The sequence below is a fragment of the Tasmannia lanceolata genome, unplaced genomic scaffold (assembly GCF_043159265.1).
Source record: "Tasmannia lanceolata isolate RefF3 unplaced genomic scaffold, GAP_Taslan_0.1 ptg000016l, whole genome shotgun sequence".
Lineage (NCBI taxonomy): Eukaryota > Viridiplantae > Streptophyta > Magnoliopsida > Canellales > Winteraceae > Tasmannia > Tasmannia lanceolata.
The window spans coordinates 15,680,356-15,702,405 of record NW_027518693.1 but is presented as its reverse complement, the minus strand read 5'-3'; the positions used below and the strand labels follow the sequence as shown (position 1 = coordinate 15,702,405).

At 40.7% G+C, this 22,050-nt stretch overlaps 1 protein-coding gene and 1 pseudogene across 2 annotated transcripts; one reads left to right on the top strand and one right to left on the bottom strand.

Annotated features, from left to right (window-relative positions):
• The window catches only part of LOC143847925 (disease resistance protein RPM1-like), a 100,049-nt pseudogene that overhangs the window by 23,610 nt on the left and 54,389 nt on the right, over nt 1-22,050 (bottom strand).
• Nucleotides 17-21,462, top strand: LOC143848715 (uncharacterized). Of its 2 annotated transcripts, none has more exons than XM_077357712.1 (3): nt 17-278; nt 5,073-5,186; nt 21,079-21,462. In XM_077357712.1, the coding sequence occupies exons 1-3, from the start codon at nt 264-266 to the stop codon at nt 21,193-21,195; spliced, it is 246 nt and encodes an 81-aa protein (XP_077213827.1). In that variant the 5' UTR covers nt 17-263; the 3' UTR covers nt 21,196-21,462. The 2 variants fall into 2 exon arrangements, with proteins under 2 accessions (XP_077213827.1, XP_077213826.1); XM_077357711.1 differs by lacking the exon at nt 17-278 and adding an exon at nt 315-782.

The window sequence follows — 22,050 nt, the reverse complement described above, 5'->3', positions numbered from 1 at the left end:
ATGGTCGAACTGGGTTCGGGTTGTAAAAAAAGGTTCCTCAGATCTGGTAGGGTTGAAAGTCATGAGGTTGGAGCTCGGGTCAAGTTCGGGTTGAGTAAATGGTTCCTCGGTCGGGTTCGGGTTCAACCTGACCCAACTCGACCCGAGTTGCACCCCTAGGCGTCGAGAGTTGACTCGCGACACTAGATGTGTTATTGGGTCAGATAGGGAGAGAGACTTCATATCTTGGTTGCACGGACAGAGTTTAGAAGGCGAAAGACAAGATGGAAGATTACGAGGTTTGTTTCCTTCTCCTTCATTTCTCATCTGCTTTTGCTTTTATTTACTCTATTTCTCCCATCCAAAATTAGTACCATGAATTCGTAATTCAAATTCCCACTTTCGTCACACAATCCACCATTCTGCCCTAGATTCCCTTCTCTTAAATCCACCCCTTTTCCATCTAAACAAAAGGAAAAGACAAAAAAAAAAAAAAAAAAACGAAAAACGGAAATGGGCAGATTTGAAGAATGAGATTTGGGTTTGGGGATTATTCTGCTAACACATGGATGGGATGATCTAGTTGATACTTTTCAGCAGATACTACACTAGACATTGAAAATATTGGTTTTGATGGGTTTATAAATACTCTATTTCCAGCTAGTACTGCAGTACTCATTCCATTTTGCCGGTTCATTCATGGGTCTTGGCACTTTCAAGAATACATTATATATAGTTAACATTGTGTTTCTTTAAGTGTGCTTCTTACACTTCTCTTACACACCATGAAGATGAGGATCAAGGTTGATACAATTAGAGATGTGGATGGTTTTTTGTTTCATGACAGAGCTTATTCATTCCTCATTATCAGGATTACATTCCTTTATTCATTACGTAACTTTTATGGTTTTATTTTATGGGTCATTGGCTGGCATGGTTCTATTGTGTAGTGCTTCTATCTCCAAAGCAAGAGAAAGCGGTTTTGGGAGAAGATGTTCTATTAACCATTTTGGTCAAGTAGTTGTTACCATTTTATATTCATGATTTACATATTACAAATGTGCTGGACCATAGTGCTTATATGAAAGAATAAGATGCAAATATAAATATCGACTTGAAAATACCTTCTCTAGGTAGATTTTTTAAAGTCTAGCTAACGTAACGGTTTATTTGATGCCACTGTTTAGGATAGCTGCTTAAATTCTGAGTTGTGTGGAAATGCTAAATAGAGATTTCTCATGGGAAGGAAAATAAGAAGGAAAACTGATCAACCACCTTATCAAATGGAAAGAAGGAAACCTAAGAAGAATGGTTGTGTATTGGATTTGGCAATGCAAAGTTGAGAAACCACTCCCTTTTAGGGAAATGGTTGTGGAGTTTTGGAAAAGGATGAATGCTCTTTGGCATAAAAGTATTGGGTATAAATATGGGATGGACAGGGGGAGTGGGATACCTAAGGATATTTCTAGTGGTAGTCTTGAGTGCATGGCAGTTTGTATGTTTTTTATTGAGTTGATTTCTATTCGGCTGCTTGTTTTAATGTGAGAGCAGGGTATTAGGTTTTGAGAGAATTTGTGGTTGGAGTCGTCTCCCTTGGGTCATCCTTTCTTGAGCTTGTATGGATTAGACATCCATAGTGTGAGTATCACAAATTAATATTAATTCTTTAGATCGAACTTCAAACAAGAAGGGCAGGCTTTTTTTCCATATCAATGGAAACATCAAATCGTAGTCGGAGGAGAACAACAAACCAACAGAACTTAAATATACTATGAGAGGGGGAGGTGGTTGCTCGAAACAAAACCACCCCCTTCTAATCAAGTACCAGTTGCTTCGCTGGTAGGCCCAGTTAGGTTAGGGTGCCCGCTGATCCTAAAAATTGGGTTTTTGGAGAAGCGAGGTAGGGGAGGATGAGGGGTTGTTTGCATGCTTTCCATCCGAATGCACAGACTCTAGCATGCTTTCCATCCGAATGCACAGATTCTAGGCGGTGCTGGGATGCTCCAAACTCTGTGCAAGTGCGATGTGGTGGAGCTAGGAGCGATATGGTGATAGAAAGACCATAGTTACCAGGGTGGGAAACGGAAACGGAAACGGGAAACGAAACGTGAAACGGAAACAGGAAACGCATGAAAAGAAATACAGGGGAAACGAGAAACAATAGAAAATCAAACGAGAAACTTCTTAGGAAATGATGTGTTTTTTCCACAATGATTTTCGTAAGTTCCACACATGTTTCCTACACGTTTCATATGCGTTTTCTACGAGTGTTGCATACTTTTATCACGCGTTTACACATTATTTACATAAGTTTTCCATATGTTTCCTATGTGTTTCAGAAATATTTCTCCAATTTTGTATCATATTTTGGAAACGTTTCCGAAATGTGTTTCCCTCATTTTAGGGGAAACGAGTTTCCCAACCGCGAGAAACGCGTTTTAGGGGAAACGGGTTTCCCACCCGCCCAAGGAGTTTCCGGCAACTATGAGAAAGACTTGACACTGAAGTCACCATACGAGTCCCAGATCCAAACCCTCTTGTCTTTGCCTGGCTTTTTGTTGTAAACCGACTCCAGTGCTCCCAGAAACAAGGTGAATTGGTTCAACTCTCTATCAAAATATTGATGTCTAAAATTAACCTTCCAAGAAATCTGCCACTCAGTCCACTCCACACAATCTTGGATCAACGCATTTTTATCATTGTCCACACTAAATATATCAGTGAATCTTTCCATTAAGGACGTCTACAGACACCATCCAGTGTTTCAAAATGTGATCGAAGAAAATCCTAGTCGACTTGGCATGATGCGGCTGAGTGCTCAGTCATAACTTGGGAGAGTCAAAAGAGTTTCTATTGACTCCGTAGGGCAAAAAGCAGAACGTGTAAGGGAAAAGGGAGTTGACTCGGGGAGTCCACAATGAGTCAAGATGCAGGGGAGTTTTAAAACTATGACACCACCTATTCTTTCATAAGCCGATCCTGTTCACTTTACCAACCTTGTACTCATCCCCTCAAGAAATCTATCCCTTTGCCTCATTTTATCCCTCCACAGAGTCAGATTGATGCCTCGATACCTGTCATCGATAATCTAATCATTTGGCCTTTCTCCGTACTTACTCAACTACTTTGGCCCAGAGATGTTTCCTTTGCTCCCCAAATCTCCAAAACCATTTGCCAAGCAAGACTTTATTATTATGTCTTATATTCTTGATATCTAATCCTCCTCCTTTAACAGCCTTGCCCACCTCCTCCCAACTAACAAGATGGAACTTTCTCTTCTCCTTAGTTAGAGTCACCCCACAAAAAGTTTCTTTGGATTTGCACGATCTGCTTAATCACCCTTATTGGGCATCTGAATAAGGAAAAGTAATAAACCGGGATATTAGCTAGCACCGCCTTGATCAGAGTAATCCTGCCTCCTAGAGAGATTGGGTTTCACTTCCAAGCTAATAATTTTTTCTCTACCCTCTCAATGTCTGGATCCCAAACCGTCGACTTAGGCCTTCCTTCGCAATAGGGTAGGCCCAAATAAGTGTTTTGAAATTACCCTACCATACAACCAAGAAGGGCTGCCAGTCTAACTCTCTCCACATCTTCAACATGAATTTTTTTCCATTAGTCTGGACTTTTGAAAATTTGATCTCTGCCTCGTCACTACTTCATAGTATTGCAGTACGATTTTTAGTTTAATCACCTTTTCTTCATTAGCCTCGCTGAACATCAAGGTATCATCCGCAAACTATAATTGAGACACTTCCACTCCCGAGTAACAAATATGAAATCCTTCAATCATACCACATCTCCTACACTTATCAATCATTCTACTAAGAGTTTCTGCTACCACCAAGAATAGGATTGGGTAAAGAGGATCTCCCTGTCTGAGGCCTCAAGAGGACTTAAAATGGTTACAGGACTTGCATTTGTGTTGATGTAAACTTCAGAAATGGTTACGCATTATTGTACTGACTGCATAATGAAATTAGCTTGTGAATGAACACATAAGAACCACTGGCATGGATATTTGTACACCTCTATTTCGCCTTTGATTCTTTTGAATTGTTGCATGCTAAGTTCCAAGGTTGTCCAACTTCAAGCTCCTGCATGTTTTGAGCTAAAACCATAACTATCAACTATGCATTCAAGATTTGAGCCTACTCTATTTGGAAACTCACTACATCTTCCTTGAAAATCCATATGCACAATGGCTTCTGCATTAATCCTAAAAGAAAATTGGTTTAGTTTAGTGCTTTCATTTGTACCTTAAGATTTTTTTTGTTGTTGAAAGAATTGTACCTTTAAAACTTTTCTGCATAGATTTAAAGGAATGTAAAATATTAAACAATATATTTTTAATTATAAGAAGGGAAAATTACATTTACACCCCCTCTAGTTTCTGACACATCCACTTCCCACCCTATAGTTTAAAACGTGACAAATACACCCCTGTAGTTTCAATTTGTTTAAGGTAGGCCCCCTCAGCTGATGGTTCGTCCATAGATTGAAGGGTTAGGATGATCTGATGGAGCTGATTTTTTGGGCACACCCTATCTATGTCAGGGCCCATCAAATGAACGCTTTGGATCATCCAAACAATGTGGGCCCACATTATTTGGATAATTTTTTGGTAGTGTTTGGATTCGGGTATGGGCCCACATTATTTGGATGATCCAAAGCGTTCATTTGATGGGTCCTGACATAGATAGGGTGTGCCCAAAAAATCAGCTCCATTGGATCATCCTAACCTTTCAATCTATGGACGAACCTTCAGCTGAGGGGGCAAACCTTAAACAAATTGAAACTACAGGGGTGTATTTGTCACGTTTTAAACTATAGGGGTGGAAGTGGATATGTCAGACACTAGAGGTGGTGTAAATGTAATTTTCCCTTATAAAAATAACAAAAGCATGAAAATATAAATTTTTTGTTGGTTATTAATTTCTTTTTTTGATTGTTTTTTTAATGTCTGTATTTGATTAATTTTATTAACATCTTAATTATGAACTCTTTAATTGCTATTCGGTAATGTGAGTCAAATTGTTATTGGCTTTCTTTCTTTCTTTCTCTAACTATAGATAGTGTACATTAATTTTCAGATTGAGGAAAGAAAGCAAGCTGCTGCTGATGTTTTATTTCAGTACTCACAATTTGTTATGGTATGTGTTGGGGAGGGAGTTCGGCCTTCTGATTTAAGATTGCATTTAATGAAGGTAATGATTTCATTTATGCAAGTTTTAGTATCATGTAAGCTATTCCATTGTTGCATAAATCAAATATGGATTTTCTAATCCCTGCCACGTATATGTGGACTCATGTATGTGCATTTAAATCCTGAACCTTTATAGCTTTATTGATTACTCTTCACTCTCTAAGATAGACAATTTTCTTTAATTTTTAATCCATCCACTTTTCCGGCATCGATAAAGTGAAGAAAAACAAATTTGTTTTCAGAAGTGATGGATGAAATGATAATTTATTTACTGCTTGGATGATGAGCTAGATAATGTTTTGTTCATTGATGTTGTTGGGCATTCGTGTTCCAAACCTACTTACACTTTTATTTGGAGTTATTTTGGTTGCACTGGTATACTTATATTGGACAAGGAATAGACAATTTTAACGAGAAAGTGTGATAATTCATCTGGGACACCAAGATGAAGAGGAAGAGGTAATAAAGGAAGAGGACGAGGAAGAGAACAAAATTTATTATTTTTTTTTGAGAGGGAAACAAATGGAAGAGAACAAAAGTATTGATCCAATATATGATAAATCTTGCTATATAATACTATTATTGCAATTAAGTATCGTAATTATGCTAACGAATGTTGGAAAGTGAAGTATGATGAAAGGAATCATGCTAATTGGCTAATTGCACATGTGAAGAAAATAATGATACTCTATTAATAGTTTGTAACTCTATAGAAGATGTTAAGAAGTGTACTTGGTGCTTAGACACTGGATGCAACAATCATATGATAGGCAGCAAAGAGATTTTTTTCAACTCTTAATGAACCAATCACATCCGAAGTCTAGAAACAGAACTAAGATTCATGTAGAAGGAATGGGCAAGAGTTTGTTGCAAAATAAAGATGGAAATGGTAGTTATATCTCCATTGCTATGTTCCATGGCTAAAGACCAATATCTTAAGCTCGGGACAACTTTCGAAGAAAGGTCATGCATTCTGCAGGCGATGAGAACCAAAGGTTTTTTTTTTTTTTGAAAAATGACAAAGTATATTTATACCATGGAAATTACATTGGGGACCAGTGGTCCCGGCTTGCATTTACATAGCATTATCGCTAGGAGCATACTCCTGAACCATCAAGAGAAACAAGTAAAAACTATTCATAATTACATCAATATAAAGTATAGCTCATTCAACCTGCCAACTCCCACCAACATTACAAAACTACAGACCCCACGGCTACCCCAATCGAAAACCATTTCCCAACCTCCTTCCCACTCAACCAAAAAGAATTCTTCTTCTCTCCAAAACGTCTAAGGACAAGTACATGTACAAAAGGAGGATATCACCCAAAGCGAAAGACTGGAATCTCTCAAGCTAAGGGGAATAAGTTTCAATACAGCTACTCCACTGCTTCCATGATCAGAGAAGTGCCTAAGATAACCAGGCCTAAGAAATTGAAGCTTTAGTGAAGATCTTTATCGTTTCTTCCACTCACATGCTTCCTCAAGAATACTCAACAAGACGAACTTAATCAAAGCAGAACAACTCCTGAAGAGGGGAGTCAAAGACTCTCTCAAACTTATCCTGAACCTTCCATACTAGCATTCTTCCTACGGCCTCTTCCGAGAGTTTTAAGAGGGCTCCTTTAAACTACCAAACAATCAACACAAAAATCTTCCTCCCTTGAATCCTAAATTCAAGGCAAAAGGTTATGAAAAGCCTGAATTGGAAGAACTTAATGCTTAAGCCCCCTCCTCAATTTTCTTTTCAGCCTCTTTTGCTCTTACCTCTTTCTCTTCCTTGTCTCTTGCAGCCATTGCTAGAAACATGTCCTTGGTGGACCCCAAATCTTCATCGTAATCAATCCAAAAAACGTCCCCCATTGTTAACTAGTCATTGAATTCTTCCGAGAACGAACCATGACTTCCTGACTCTTCTGAACTATCAGCAATCCGCTTATCCTTACCTTTAGAATCACCACTAGGCCCTGGGAGCTCCCCAGCTCGTTAATCTGCTTCCTGTCCCAGCATTTCGAGGGGAACAAAGGCCTCAATAATCGGGCTTTCCCGACTATTCTTTAGGTCCCTAATTACGGTCCGTTTTGCCTCCTCCCAGAGGTGCCGACGAGTGTGTCTTTCTTTTTTTAAAACTTTACTGAACATGGGGAGATCGAGGAGAGGCAAATGCAATTACCTATCACCTATCGTCTCAGAGGAGTTGAGGTCGATGCCGGGATTATTGGTAGAGTCTTTCCTTAGGTGTGTCCATAGCTTCTTTAGCGGGCTACGAGAAACCTCGCATGGGGTGGGTGATTCCTTCCTTGATAGTTTTTCATTATAGCGAAGATCTTTCAGGAGTTCAAGATCTCCAGCCTTATACGAAAAGTCCTGATCGATCGAAGTGTTGCCACCCTGGATCGCCTCCTTCCCTAGCATAGCTGCCTCAGTGAAGTTGTCAAAATTTCGAAGGAGCTTTTGAGAGTCAACAACAAGTCTCCTCTTCCTATGATCCTCTTTCCTAGAAATACCTTTAAGCTTTCTTGTAAAAACAGATAGACCACCTCGGGTAGCTAGCATCTGTACTTTCGGATTCGTTCTTCTACGGGGTACATTACCTTTCCCTATACGTAGACATTTCTCTTAGAACTTTTGATTTCCTTATTAAATCTGGTTTTTATTTTTAGAGCCCTTTTCTCCTTTTTTGAGTTCAGAATACAGCTGCCAGCGATATCTTTATGGAGAGCCTTTCCTTTCTCACCACGTGCTGTAACAATTAATGACCCAACCTTCCCAACACAGCAACAACTTTACTTTCTGACATTCTAGGCGAGTTGTTGGCTACTGGGCCAGGCGAGCAAATGGATATTTCAAAATTCAAATAGGGGCCCACCAACGGCTCCCTACTGTTGTCACGACCTTCAGGGGTCAGCCATCGTCGGCGATTGAATATCGGATACCTGCAAATCGGGGCCCTAAAAAACAGCCAAATTATCTTTACTACTTCATTCCCCCATTACCGACATCGCCATACTGTTAATACTATCCTTAGATATCACCTTGACTCCTATAGAATAAATGCTGGAATCTACTCTTAGATTAATAGATGAGGGGATAGATTTCCAAAGGGAAGTTATGACCAAAGCTGAGGCAAAAGTCATATAGTGGTCGTGGTTACCAAAGAGCTGAGTCTGGACCACCTGACCCAGGTGCTGTCCGAGGATCTCCACAGTTGACGTAGACCAGTGTCACGTGGCCATTTCGTCCAGCGCTGTTCGCATGGCCTATGGCCCGTGACTTGATCTATCAATGTAATATGTAAGGCTCATGTCTATGTACATTTTGTAGTGAGGACGTAGTTGGTATTAAAATCCATCTCGCCTCGTCTCGTTGCGTCTTGGAAATGCGTTGTTTATAGCACCTTTGGTCGCCACTGGTGGTAAAGGGGGTTGGTAGCTAAAGCTCTTTACCCTGAGATCTTGGTTGGCCATTGAGTGGTGCATTGCTAGTGCATATCCTAGCAGGGATTCCATTCTAGTCAACGGGTGATCGGGGACCCTTAGGAGTTGTAGACCTTTTGGCATGATCCTATTGTAACTTGTTCTAGAATCATCAATAAAGCTTAACGTTTTGCCTACGCGTGTGCCCTATTGCTTTGTGTGTGTTTGGAAACTTAGCACTCCATTTGTGTTTGTTTTGTAGGTTTGATCCTCATAACTTTGTTAGGCTTACTTGCTTGTTGTGAGGCAACGCAAGTGCCGCACGGACCTCAATCCCAAACCAAAGGTCCGTGACAGTTGGTATCAGAGCCGAAGTTCCTACCTACATTCAGAAATGGCGAAGAAGAATGCTACCCAAATACTCCCTCCGGAGTCTAGTCAGGTCCGTGATGATCAAGAACCAATACCGGTGCGAGGTACAAGAGAACGGATAGCTGGTGTTGAGGAAAGGGTGACAGCGGTAGAGCAACAACAGTTTAATCTTGCCGAGTTGACAGAAGGCCTTGGTGTGGAGACCAAGGGCATGATAGAAGAGGTGGAAGAGCGAGTCCATGCTCTTGCTGAGTTATTGAATCAGGCCGCAATGGAGGATCTTCGAAAGCAAGTTGAGACCCTCACTGGCCAGGTGAATTTACTCATGAGGACCATCGGTAATGGCATAGGTGGTCACAGTGATGGACAGGGTAGCAGGGTACGAGTGCCTGAGCCACGATGCTACACCGGTGCCCGTGATGCTAAGGAGTTACAGAACTTCTTGTTCGATATGGAACAATTCTTTCGTGCAACACATCTTGATGAGGAGGCCAAAGTCACTACGGCCAGCATGTATCTCAGTGATGATGCCAAATTGTGGTGGCGAACCCGTTATGAAGAGATTGAAGCGGGACGATGTATTATTGACAGTTGGGAAGACATGAAGCGAGAACTTAAGGCACAATTCATGCCTGAGAATGTGGAGTTCATTGCCCGAAAGAACCTACGGCGCCTTCAACAAACCGGGTCGATTCGAGAATATGTGAAGAAATTTTCTGCTCTCATGCTTGATATAAAGAGCATGTCAGAGGAGGACAAGCTATTTCAATTCATGGAGGGACTAAAGCCTTGGTCCCAGACAGAGCTCCGAAGAAGAGGAGTTCAGAACCTTGCTACGGCAATGAGCGAAGCAGAAAAGTTGTTTGATCATGTGGGGGATGATGCAACAAACAGGAAGAAAGACTTCAACAACAAACCATCTAGCAACTTCAACAGGCCTCCCAGCAACATGAATACCTCTAATCGGTCTTTTAGTAGCACAAAAGGAAGAATCCAGGGTTCAGGGGGTGATAGGAGAACCTATCCTAGAGAAGGGTCCAGACAATACAATGAGGCACCAACTCCTGCGTCACAGGGGCCGTGCTTCATATGCACCGGTCCACACTACACTCGGTTTTGCCCAAAGAAGGGGTCTGTCAATGCTTTGCTAGCTTCAACTTCCTCACCCCATGCTCAGAACGAAGAGGAAGAAGATGAGGAGGAACCCAAGATGACAGCTCTAAGCCTGTGCAGTGCTATCAAGGGACAAGGTGCCAAGAAAATTCTTTCTAAGGGAGTCCCATCCAAAGGCTTGATGTATATTGAAGCATGCATCAATGGAAAGATGACACGGGCCATGATCGATACAAGTGCTACACACAACTTTGTCTCGGAACAAGAGGCAAAACGTTTGGCGTTGAAGCTCGAAAAAGATGACTGGAAAATGAAGGCAGTAAACTCAGAGGCCCGCCCCGTCACTGGGAAAGCAAGGAGTGTACCAATCAAGATTGGGGAATGGTCTGGAACAACCAATCTCATGGCAGTACCCTTAGATGATTTTTGTGTCATCTTGGGGATAGAATTCTTGAACCAGGCCAAAGCAGTTCCAATGCCCTACTTAAACTCCTTATGTATGTTTGGAGAAGAAGCACCTTGTATGATTCCTGCCAGTAGACAAGAGAGGAAGGACGTCGAACACTTGACGGCCCTTCAACTGAAGAAGGGTTTAAAGAAAGGGGAACCCACCTTCGTGGCAACCTTAAAGATGGGAGAGACACTGGTGGGGGAGATCATCATTCCCCCGAGCATCAAAGATGTTATAGAAGAATTTAAAGACGTCATGCCTGAGAAGCTACCCAAGAAGCTGCCGCCAAGGAGGGCAGTGGACCATAAAATCGAGCTAGAGCCTAGCAGCATACCCCCAGCCCGTGCCCCCTACAGAATGGCCCCTCCAGAGTTAGCAGAGCTTAGGAGGCAACTCAATGAGCTACTAGAAGCAGGATTTCTTAGGCCTTCAAAGGCCCCCTTTGGTGCCCCAGTTCTATTCCAAAAGAAGCATGATGGGAGTCTACGATTGTGTATTGACTACAGGGCCCTCAACAAGCTGACTGTGAAGAATAAGTATCCTATCCCCCTAATTGCTGACTTGTTTGACCAACTGGGAGGAGCCAGATACTTCTCCAAGCTGGATTTGCGATCCGGCTATTACCAAGTGCGAATTGCAGAAGGAGATGAGGCCAAGACAACCTGCGTAACAAGGTATGGTGCATTTGAATTCTTGGTGATGCCATTTGGCCTTACTAATGCCCCTGCAACCTTTTGTACTTTGATGAATGGGTTGTTTCATGAGTTTCTAGATAAGTTTGTAGTGGTCTACCTCGATGACATTGTGGTATATAGCAACACTCTCGAAGAACACGGCGATCATTTAAAGAAGGTCCTTGGGGTACTCAGAAATAACCAACTCTATGTGAAGCTAGAGAAGTGCTCATTTGCTCAGGAGCGTATTATGTTCTTGGGTCACGAAGTGGGTGGAGGAGAAATTCGCATGGACAATGAGAAGGTTCGTGCCATCCAAGAATGGCAAATTCCAACCAAGGTGGGAGAACTCCGGTCATTCCTCGGGCTTGTTAACTACTATCGGCGGTTCATATCAGGATACTCAAATCGAGCGGCTCCTTTGACAGACTTATTGAAGAAAGATCGCCCGTGGTTATGGTCCGAAAAATGTAATACTGCCTTTCAGAATCTCAAGGATGTTGTTATGGTGGAGCCAGTGCTACAGCTGCCAAACCATTCATTGCCATTTGAAGTTCAGACTGATGCCTCAGACTATGCTATTGGCGGTGTGCTTATGCAAGAAGGGCACCCGATTGCTTATGAGAGCCGCAAACTCAATGACACTGAACGAAGGTACACCGTGCAAGAAAAGGAGATGACCGCAATAGTACACTGCTTGCGAGTTTGGAGACATTACCTTCTTGGCTCCAAGTTTGTTGTCAAGACCGATAATGTAGCAACAAGCTATTTCCAAACCCAGAGAAAGTTGTCACCAAAACAAGCTCGATGGCAAGATTTCCTTGCAGAATTTGACATGGTTCTAGAATACAAGCCGGGCCGATCGAACCAAGTAGCCGACGCACTCAGTCGAAAGGCTGAGTTGGCCACCTTGAAATTGGATGAAAACGCCTCCATGTGTCAAATAAAGAGCAACCTTCAAGACCGTATTCGTGAAGGGCTTGAGAAAGATCCATTCGCCCAAACTATCATGCAGCTTGTGAAGGCAGGGAAATCACGACGGTTTTGGACCCAAAATGGTCTCCTACTGACCAAGCGGTGTCGAATATACATTCCGCGATCAGGTGACCTAAGGAAGGAGCTTTTGAGAGAGTGCCATGATACTCTGTGGGCAGGGCACCCTGGGATTCATCGCACTCTCGCCCTGGTTGAACGTAATTACTACTGGCCCCGAATGAGCGACGACGTGGAAGAGTATGTTCGGACGTGCCTCACTTGCCAGCAAGATAAGGTGGAAAGGGACAAGCCCCTGGGCCTCTTAGACCCGTTGCCAGTGCCGAAGGGACCTTGGGAGAGTATCTCCCTAGACTTTATTGTGAGCTTACCCAAAGTTGGGGAGTTTGGCTCTATCATAGTGGTCGTGGACAGGTTTTCAAAGTATGCAACCTTCATACCAGCGCCATTATATTGCAGTGCAGAAGAGGCAGCTAGACTATTCTTCCGCCATGTTGTGAAGTATTGGGGCCTTCCTCAGGATATTGTCAGTGACAGGGACCCAAGATTCACTGGCCGCTTGTGGACCGAATTGTTTAAGTTGTTGGGCACAAAGTTGAACTTCTCCTCGAGCCTACACCCCCAAGCTGACGGACAGACAGAAAGGATCAATGCCCTACTTGAAGAATACTTGAGGCACTTTGTTAGCGCCAACCAAAGAAATTGGGTTCACCTGCTCGATGTAGCGCAGTTTTGCTACAACCTACAAAAGAGCTCTGCATCTAATCAAAGCCCCTTCGAGCTAGCGACTGGCCGGCAACCTTCCACCCCCCATTCCATCGCTGCTGGTTATATCGGCAATAGCCCCCCTGCTTATCATATGACAAAAGAGTGGCACACCAATATAGACATCGCCAGAGCGTATCTGGAGAAAGCTTCAAGGAGGATGAAGAAGTGGGCAGATCAGGATAGAAGACCAGATGACTTCAAAGTTGGTGACTTGGTGTTAGTCAAATTGAACTCTAGCCAGCTCAAGTTTACCCGCAAAGTGCATAAAGGCTTGGTTCGAAAATATGAAGGACCCCTTCCCATCATTGAGCGTGTTGGTAACGTCTCCTTCCGGGTCCAACTCCCTTCATGGCTCAGAATCCATCCTGTCTTTCATGCCAGTTGTTTGAAGCCCTATCGAGCCGATAAGGAAGACGACACCAGAAACACATCAATTCGAGAGGAACCACACGCAACTTCCTTCACACCTGAAGTTGAGGGTATCATGGCTGAACGCACCAAGCCGCGAGGAACTTCTCGAAGACCGACACTAGAATACCTCATCAAGTGGAAAGGCCTACCAGACTCAGAAGCTAGCTGGGAACCAAGGGAAAAGCTCCACCTCACTGAAGATGAAATACGTACCTACACGGACGCAATGTCGACGAGGGCGTCGACATGATTGGGTGGGGGAGTGTCACGTGGCCATTTCGTCCAGCGCTGTTCGCATGGCCTATGGCCCGTGACTTGATCTATCAATGTAATATGTAAGGCTCATGTCTATGTACATTTTGTAGTGAGGACGTAGTTGGTATTAAAATCCATCTCGCCTCGTCTCGTTGCGTCTTGGAAATGCGTTGTTTATAGCACCTTTGGTCGCCACTGGTGGTAAAGGGGGTTGGTAGCTAAAGCTCTTTACCCTGAGATCTTGGTTGGCCATTGAGTGGTGCATTGCTAGTGCATATCCTAGCAGGGATTCCATTCTAGTCAACGGGTGATCGGGGACCCTTAGGAGTTGTAGACCTTTTGGCATGATCCTATTGTAACTTGTTCTAGAATCATCAATAAAGCTTAACGTTTTGCCTACGCGTGTGCCCTATTGCTTTGTGTGTGTTTGGAAACTTAGCACTCCATTTGTGTTTGTTTTGTAGGTTTGATCCTCATAACTTTGTTAGGCTTACTTGCTTGTTGTGAGGCAACGCAAGTGCCGCACGGACCTCAATCCCAAACCAAAGGTCCGTGACACCAGGCATGAAGAGGGATATCATAGAATCTGATCCTGATGGTTCTAGCTCCCGTGTTATAAGCCGGGAGCCAAGGTTGAAGGGAGGAGAGGTATTGCCCCTGAGAATCATCTCCATGCCTGAGAATAGCAATCGCCTGGGATTCTGACTCAAAGCAAAACAAAATATCCACTGAATTGATGGAGTAAGGTTTTTGCAGCTCGGATAGGCCCCAACATCTTTTAACCCACTCCCATACATCTTTCAGCAACCAAGATCCAGATTTCAAACTCCCAATAAGGCAACTCTTAAGACTCTTCTTTCTTTCCTCCACCAGGCTAGTTGGAATCTCAAGAGGCAAGGGATCATCATGTACGTCAACCTGAGAGGGGCCGACTTTAGGCCTCTAAACCATGGCTGGGGCCAGTTTGGTCTTACGCTCTGAGCATTTCCTATAGACTTTACGCAAGCCAAAGTTTTTGTAATGGCATTTCGAACACATCCTATCACTGCCATTCAAGGGCATGCATCGGTTAAACGTGGTCGCTCTACGGCCCGGGATTCTTCTGGCCACAAATTCCAATCGCCTCGCTCTGGTGTCCCTATCCTCAAAACTTCCCAAGGACCGCGAATGTGATCTGGGAGGAGCCCACTGAGGCCTAACCAGATTGTCACCTTGCCCGAGCAAACTTAGTGTCCTCCGGCACCAAATATTAAGGACCCCTAAGGATTCAAACACTTCCAGAGCATGATACCCTGATTCAATAAAATTTAGGAAGTGTTCCACTATATGGTCAAGGTTAGAGCCACACAAACAAATAAGAGAGTCCACCAGAAAGCCAGAAACAACAGCCACCGGAGGAAGAATCCGAAGGCTTCTGAAAGCATCCCTAATAGTCATCTTTTACTTCCATTGTATACGTAATTTTGATGAGAACCAAAGGTTGATTCCAAAAGGAATCAATGATCAAGAACCAAATGTTTCCTCCACTAATCAAAACCATTCATTGCTCTATTATAGTTCGATAACTGAGAATCTTGGTTGTTGCATTTACGATATGGGCATTTAAGATTTATTGTTTAATCATTGTTCAACCAAGAAAGTTGTGTGAAGTTTGCATAGTTGGAATGCAACATAGAAATCCTTTTCAAGTTGAAAAATCATGGAGAGCCTCAAAGCTTTTAGTTCTTGTGCATTCAGATTTGTGATCACATGGGAACAAATGTAGCATCTCACCTTTATTGATGAATTCAGCAGAAAGACTTGGTTATATTTTCTAAAAGAAAAAAGTCTAAATTTTTTTAAGTCTTTCAATGTTCTAAAGCTCTTGTTGATGGCAAAGTGGTTACCAAATAAAAGTTCTAAAGACAATAATGGAGGTGAATGTGCCAAAGGATTTTGTGAGAAAAATAGACTGTGATGTCAATTGTCAATACACTACTAATTATGGGTCTTGCAAGAAATATGTTGGAAGCTAAATCCATGCCAAAACTGTTTGTGTGAATCAGTTCCTTATTGTATTTATTTATTTAAAAAAATTTCCCACAAAAGGCATGAAGCAAAATTTCCCCGTACCCAAACAACATCATGTTTAACTTTGATGGTAGCTCCTTTGGTAAACCAGGGCAGTCACGGTTTTTTTGTGATCAATTTGGGGTGACCATTAAAGGTGTTTTTGGTCCTATTATGGTAGCAAATTTTAATGAGTATGAGAAAAAGCTCTTTCAACTGATCTCCATATCTTTAGAAGTTGCCTATTTGGTGAATTGGAAATTGGGGGCAACTCTTCTTATGCCACCTCTTGACCCCTTTTTGAACCTGTGGGACCATGGAGGCTGGTCTATCTTATCATGGAAATGGTTGACGTATGCACATTAATCAAGTCGGTGATCTCCCACCAACCGAGATCGATCAATTAAGTGGCGGACAAACTTGCCAACGGTGATGCTTTTCGCGTTGATATGTTGATCGGTGATCCAATGCCATAATGCGTCAGCTGTTTTGTTTGGTTGTATTTTGGTTTTGTCTTGTTGAGAGGGCCTCTCTCCTGCTCGCCTTTTGCTTTCTCTTCTTTTTAGAATAAAATGTTGCTGCCTTACTAAAAAAAGAAGCATGAAGCAATTCTAGACCAGTGGTTTCTCGGTTTCTCCTTTAAGATTTTGGGTGCATCGCCTATGCGTATGTGTTGAAAGAAAAGAAAAAGAAAGTTGGATGACAAATGAGGGAAGATGATCTTTTTGGAGTAGAGCACGAGATCAAATAAGCACCATCACTAGGAATATAATATTAAAAATAAATTAGTAGAGATCATATTTGAAGAGATAAAGCATGGGATTGGAAGAGCGAAGCTGTAAGAAATCAAAGTATATTACTTGAGAAGGAAAATGATGAAGTTGGAAGTCCTACCACAAGTCTAGTAGAAGATTCATCCTCTTCAATAGGTCATGAGAAATCAAAAACCTTGAAGAAGTCCTCACGTGTTCGAAGACCATCTGTCTTGTTTAGTGATCATACTTATAATAGGAAATGATGATGTTGCAAGTGATGGTGATGAATCAACTTCACTTTGCTTGTAGATTATGACCTTTGAGGTAGCAGTAAAGGGAAGGAAATGGTGAGAAGCATTGGATGAAGAAATTAAAGATATTGAAAAAAATGACAAATGTGAACTCACTTCTCTTCCAATAGGGCACACATCAATTGCAATCAATTGGGTATTCAAGATGAAGCTCAGATCATGCGGTAAAGTAGAAAAATCATTAAAAAAAAATGATTAGTTGCAAATAGGGGTTATAATTTCCACTGAAACCGACATGAAACGACCGAAATGTTTTCATTTTCATCCCCACCGAAATGCATACCAAGACTGATAGATATACTAAAACGAAACCGTAAGTGCATTAATTGGATACTATATCATTGCGTTACATAATTGTATTTATATGAATTCCATGTGATGTGTAGTGTATATGTGTAAATATTTATATGAATTACATGTGAAATGTGTTATGCACTAAATTATCAGACATGCATGACAGTGCATGTCACTAGGTGCTAGATGTTAAATCATTATGAATGGATGTCTTGCTTATGTTATGACTTCTAAGTGTGTATTAATGCTTATTCTCTTATTTCTTTAAGTTTCATCTTACAATTCTATAATTTACATAATTTTCCATATGTTTCTGTGATTTTACAGGATTTCCACCGTTATTTCCTACCAAAACCGAAATTTTTATGTTTATGTGGCGACCAAAACCAAAATTAAAACCCTTGGTTGCAAAAGCTTCTAAGCAGTGTAATGTTTTTGCATTAGATATTAAGTTTGCATTTTTGAATGGTTTTCTTCAAGAAGTTTAGGTTAAATAATGTGTGTTATATAAAGAAGGGTCATGAAGATAAAGTTTATAAATTGAAGAAGGCTTTGTAGAGGCTTAAAACAAGCATCAAGAGCATGATAATACTATTGATGCCTATTTCATTGGTAATGATTACAATTGCCCATATGAACATACACTTTACATCAAGAAGGATGAGCACTGGAATGTTATGTTTGTATGCCTATATGTAGTTCTTATCTCTACAGGGAATAAATCTGAGATCATAGTTTTAAATTTCCACTGAAACTGACATGAAATGACCGAAATGTTCCCATTTTACCGAAACTGAAATACATACCGAAATTAAAACCTTAAGTTTATTAGTGGTATGCTATACTAATATTTGTTGCACAATTATAGTTATATGGATTGCATCTGAAATGTGGTGTATGTATTATGGATAAATATTTACATGAATTACATGTGAAATGTGGTATGTGTTTAATTATCATACATGCGATGCTACGCTTGTCATTAGGTGTTCGATGTTGTTAAACCATTTTTGGGTGTTTTTTTTTTGGCTTATGCGATGGTTTTGAGTGTGTATCTGTGCTTATTCTAGCAGTTCCTGGAGTTTAATCTTAAATGTCCATCATTTGCATATGTTTCCGTACTTATACAAGATTTCTGGTGATTTTTCCATCCGAAATAGACATGTTTCCATTTCCATCATGATCGAAACATGCCGAGACAGAAACCTAAAACCTTGCCTAAGGTGATGGATGAGTTTAAGTGATCCATGCAAAATGAGTTTGATATGACATAGGTGGGCTTGATGAACCAGTTTCTGAAATTTGAATTTATTCAATAGACCAAAGGGATTCTCATATCTCAACGAAGGTATGCTGGAGATATTCTTAGAAGATTCAGAATAGATATTTGTACCACAATCAATACTCCGGCAGAAGCTGGGCTAAAGCTCTGTAAGGATAGATGTGAAAGCAAAGCCAATCCTTCTTAGAAGATTTAGAATGTATGTGTGTAAGATAGTCAACAGACTCAACACTCCAGTAGAAGCAGGGCTAAAGCTTTGCAATACGCAATTAATTTCAAGTTTTATCTATCTCACTACAACTGGACCCTACATCATGTATGTAATTACTAATTAGTGTAATCAATAGGTTCATGGGGGAGCCCTCCACTCACTTCAATTTAGATAAAAGGATTATTCGGTACATCATATTATATACTATTTGCCTAATGATAGGTTGAACTTATCGGCTATACAGATAGTAACTGGGCAGGAGAGTTGATGACAATAAAGGCACATCAAGATATTGTATTCATCTAGGTCCTAGGATATTCTCGTGATCATCAAAGATGAAACCTATTGGTAACTTTCTGAACAATTAAAGCAGATTATATGGTGGCATTTCATCAAGTGTACGTCAAGTAGTGTGGATAAGAGGTATGTTGGAGGAACACAAGACAAGACAGTGGTGTAAACAACTCAGCAATTTAGTTATCAAATAATCTAGTGTTTCATGGACAAAGTAAGAACATATGAGTTTGCTACCTTTCTATTCAAGACTTGGTAAAAGATAATGAGATAAAAGTGAATAAGAGCAAAAGTGAAGATCAGATTGCTGATATCCTAACTAAACCATTGAAGGTTCAAACATTCAATAAAGGAAAATGATATGGAGACCTAGAGTACCACCGAAAACCAGACCTGCAATGAGAATATGCCACGTGTTAAAGAAAAATTTACTTTTTGGTGATTTTCCTAAAGTTAAGGGATTGCTCACGTCATTAGTGATTTGTGGCATGAAACAATTTGTTCGGTCCCCTTTTAGGTTCTACTCTCGGTTTCCCTAGCATTACTCTTCAATCAATTGAAGAATCTGATGAGAATGCAAGATTTAGGTGAAACAGGTGCAACGGTGACTGTTACGGGATAAATTTGATTCACAAAAGGCGATTTTGGAAAACTACTTTTTAGGGCATAATTGAAAATACATAGAAGCTTTAATGCATATAGTATAGAATAGCCTAAGCATCTTCTTGTACCTTGTATAGTGGAATTTTCTAGATTTATTCTTTTATTTCACGTGGCTTCCAAGAGCTCAAGAAAAATTCCATGCAACCTTATATATACTCTACAACAGGTCCAGAATGTTCCGCAAGAGCCTATACATACATGTACTTCCATTCCTTTGAGCAAGAGAAAAATTTTGTTTTTTTTATCAGTTTTAGAGTGCATTCTCTTTCAAATATTGCAGCTACAATTTCATTTTGTTCTTAGGTAATATTGGGCCACACAATCTATCACAAATAGTCGGATAACAATAGTTTGCAAGTCATCTAATTTTTATATGTTGCATGATTACAGTTACGAGTGTCGAAATCTAATGCGGGTACCAAGTGCGTAATTTGGAAAACCTCATGGAAATGGATTCATGGATTGGACAATATATTTTAATAAATTCTTAGGATTTATTACGTTTACATAGTAGTATCTTTATAAAAGGTAATATGCTGGGAATTTTAATAGGTTAATTAAATGTAATGTTTTATTTCCATATAAAAAGCTTACTATTAGGATGGATAAAACTCCAAACCTGTTCTACTCGTAAATTTGTGTTTGTAACTTTCCGAAAAAAATAGATTAAAGAGATATATAAGTGACAACGTGTCCATTAAGTGTTGGAATTCGACAAATGTCTGGCATGTGTACTTACCAGCAACGATAGTATACGCAAATAGTGTCATTCAACTTCAGCCCTACGATTGATTCGATCTTTTTTTTTTCACCCACACAGGCCTTACTTCTAAGTAATTAGGCATGCTTTTCTTACATGTTTGAAGCCTACTTCTCAGTGACCACTGTACGGATGGTACCTGAAAGTGGGTTCATGTCATGTTGGAAAGGTTCAGAAGTGGTTTCTTGATAGTGAAATTCATTTTACATATTAATATTATATGCAATGAAAGAAATGTGCCCTAAAACTTAGCTATAAGATATAATAACGTGCCATGTTTGGTTATTATTTATGATTCATCCAATCCAGAAACATCAGTTTTTGATATGTTCAATGTTTGCATTTTATTTAATTACGCAGTTCATCCCGAAGGCTTAGGGGCCGTTTGGATACACGGATTTTAGAATCCGGGAGTTCTTCCAAATTGTAGCTAAGAGACGAGAGAAGAAGCTGACAAGCCATCGTTTTTTACTTGTTTTTGACTTCTCACCCTTCTTTCCGTCAGCAAGAGAGTAGCAGATCCTCCCATATTTCCAGGTTTTAGAAATCTCAGGATGCAGCAGAGGTTTTTAAAACTTGAATTTCTCACTTAAAATCCAAGAAACGCTGTCAGGACAACATACGGCAGCTCGATCATGAGCCCTCTTTTACATTGTTTTCAAACTAAAAACCTGGATTCTAAAATCCGTGTATCCAAACGGCCCCTTAAAGTTTCATCTATTTTCTGTCTTGGTGATCAAAAGAAAGCATAGGCTCATCAATCATTGCAAACTTTTCTTGTACATTGCTTGTCATTGGTGTCTCACACACATCTTGTTCAGGAGCTTTCAGGTATGCCGACTTCATTAAAGAAAGAGTCATCACAAACATCAGCTTCTGATCTGACAGCCAAACCGTCTAGCTCAGGTGCAGTGAGAAGCGAAAAAAAAACCACATAAACACCATAAAATCAGTGCAATGGAACAATATAATGGTCGATGTTTGATTGGGATATTCATTACAGTGTACAGGTTGTTAACTCTTAAATAGAACAACTGCTACTTCTTGCTTATGGCTCAATGCGTTATTGCTTACAGCTGAACCTGAATGAAGCATTATACAATTCAGGGAGCTAGGTGTTACCTAATTTCTGTTGTTGATCTTTATTTTCAAATTTTTGGATCTCTTCTTCATGTTTAACTTGAAATATGCAGAGAATTGCATGATCTAAGGCATTATGTATGTATGTATGTAGAGAAATAGTAGGCTATTTTTTCACATGTGGGCTTTTCTCAAAGTCATTAGAGCATATGTCGAGCCGTGTTGGATCAACTCAAGCTATATTTTGATGAGAAGCAGTAGACTGAAACTTAAAAGTCGTGTTTCTTGCTTATGCAGCTAGTGAGTGGTTTATTTTCTGGTTTCTGAAGTGGATGAGGAGGGTGCCAAGGCATTGGACAGGCACTCGGCCTTTAGTCTCTATTCTCTGTTCTATTTAGGAAGTGAAATATTCGCCCTTTTGAACACCAGGAACACCCTCTGTCAGTGTACATGGCAATCAGGGGAATTGAATTTTTCTGACATTAAGTACAACAACCCCTCTTTAGTCATTGATACACTGACAGGGTGTTCCTGGTAATAAAAAGGGGCGGATATATCGCTTCCCTATTTAAACCATACATCTCATTTGAGAGCAATTTCCTACCTGTTGAAGACAGCTTCTCAAGGAAGCAATGAATGCGTTGTGGTCAAGAGTCCTTGAGAGCGTTGGGAAAATCTTAACAGAAAAATAAGTACTTTATTTTCCTATTTTC

Bases quoted from the DNA above. Each gene is read 5' to 3' on its own strand.
- LOC143848715 (XM_077357711.1), top strand. The intron at 5,187-21,078 runs GTAATGATTTCA...CATCTTGTTCAG, and splicing joins TAAGATTGCATTTAATGAAG to GAGCTTTCAGGTATGCCGAC.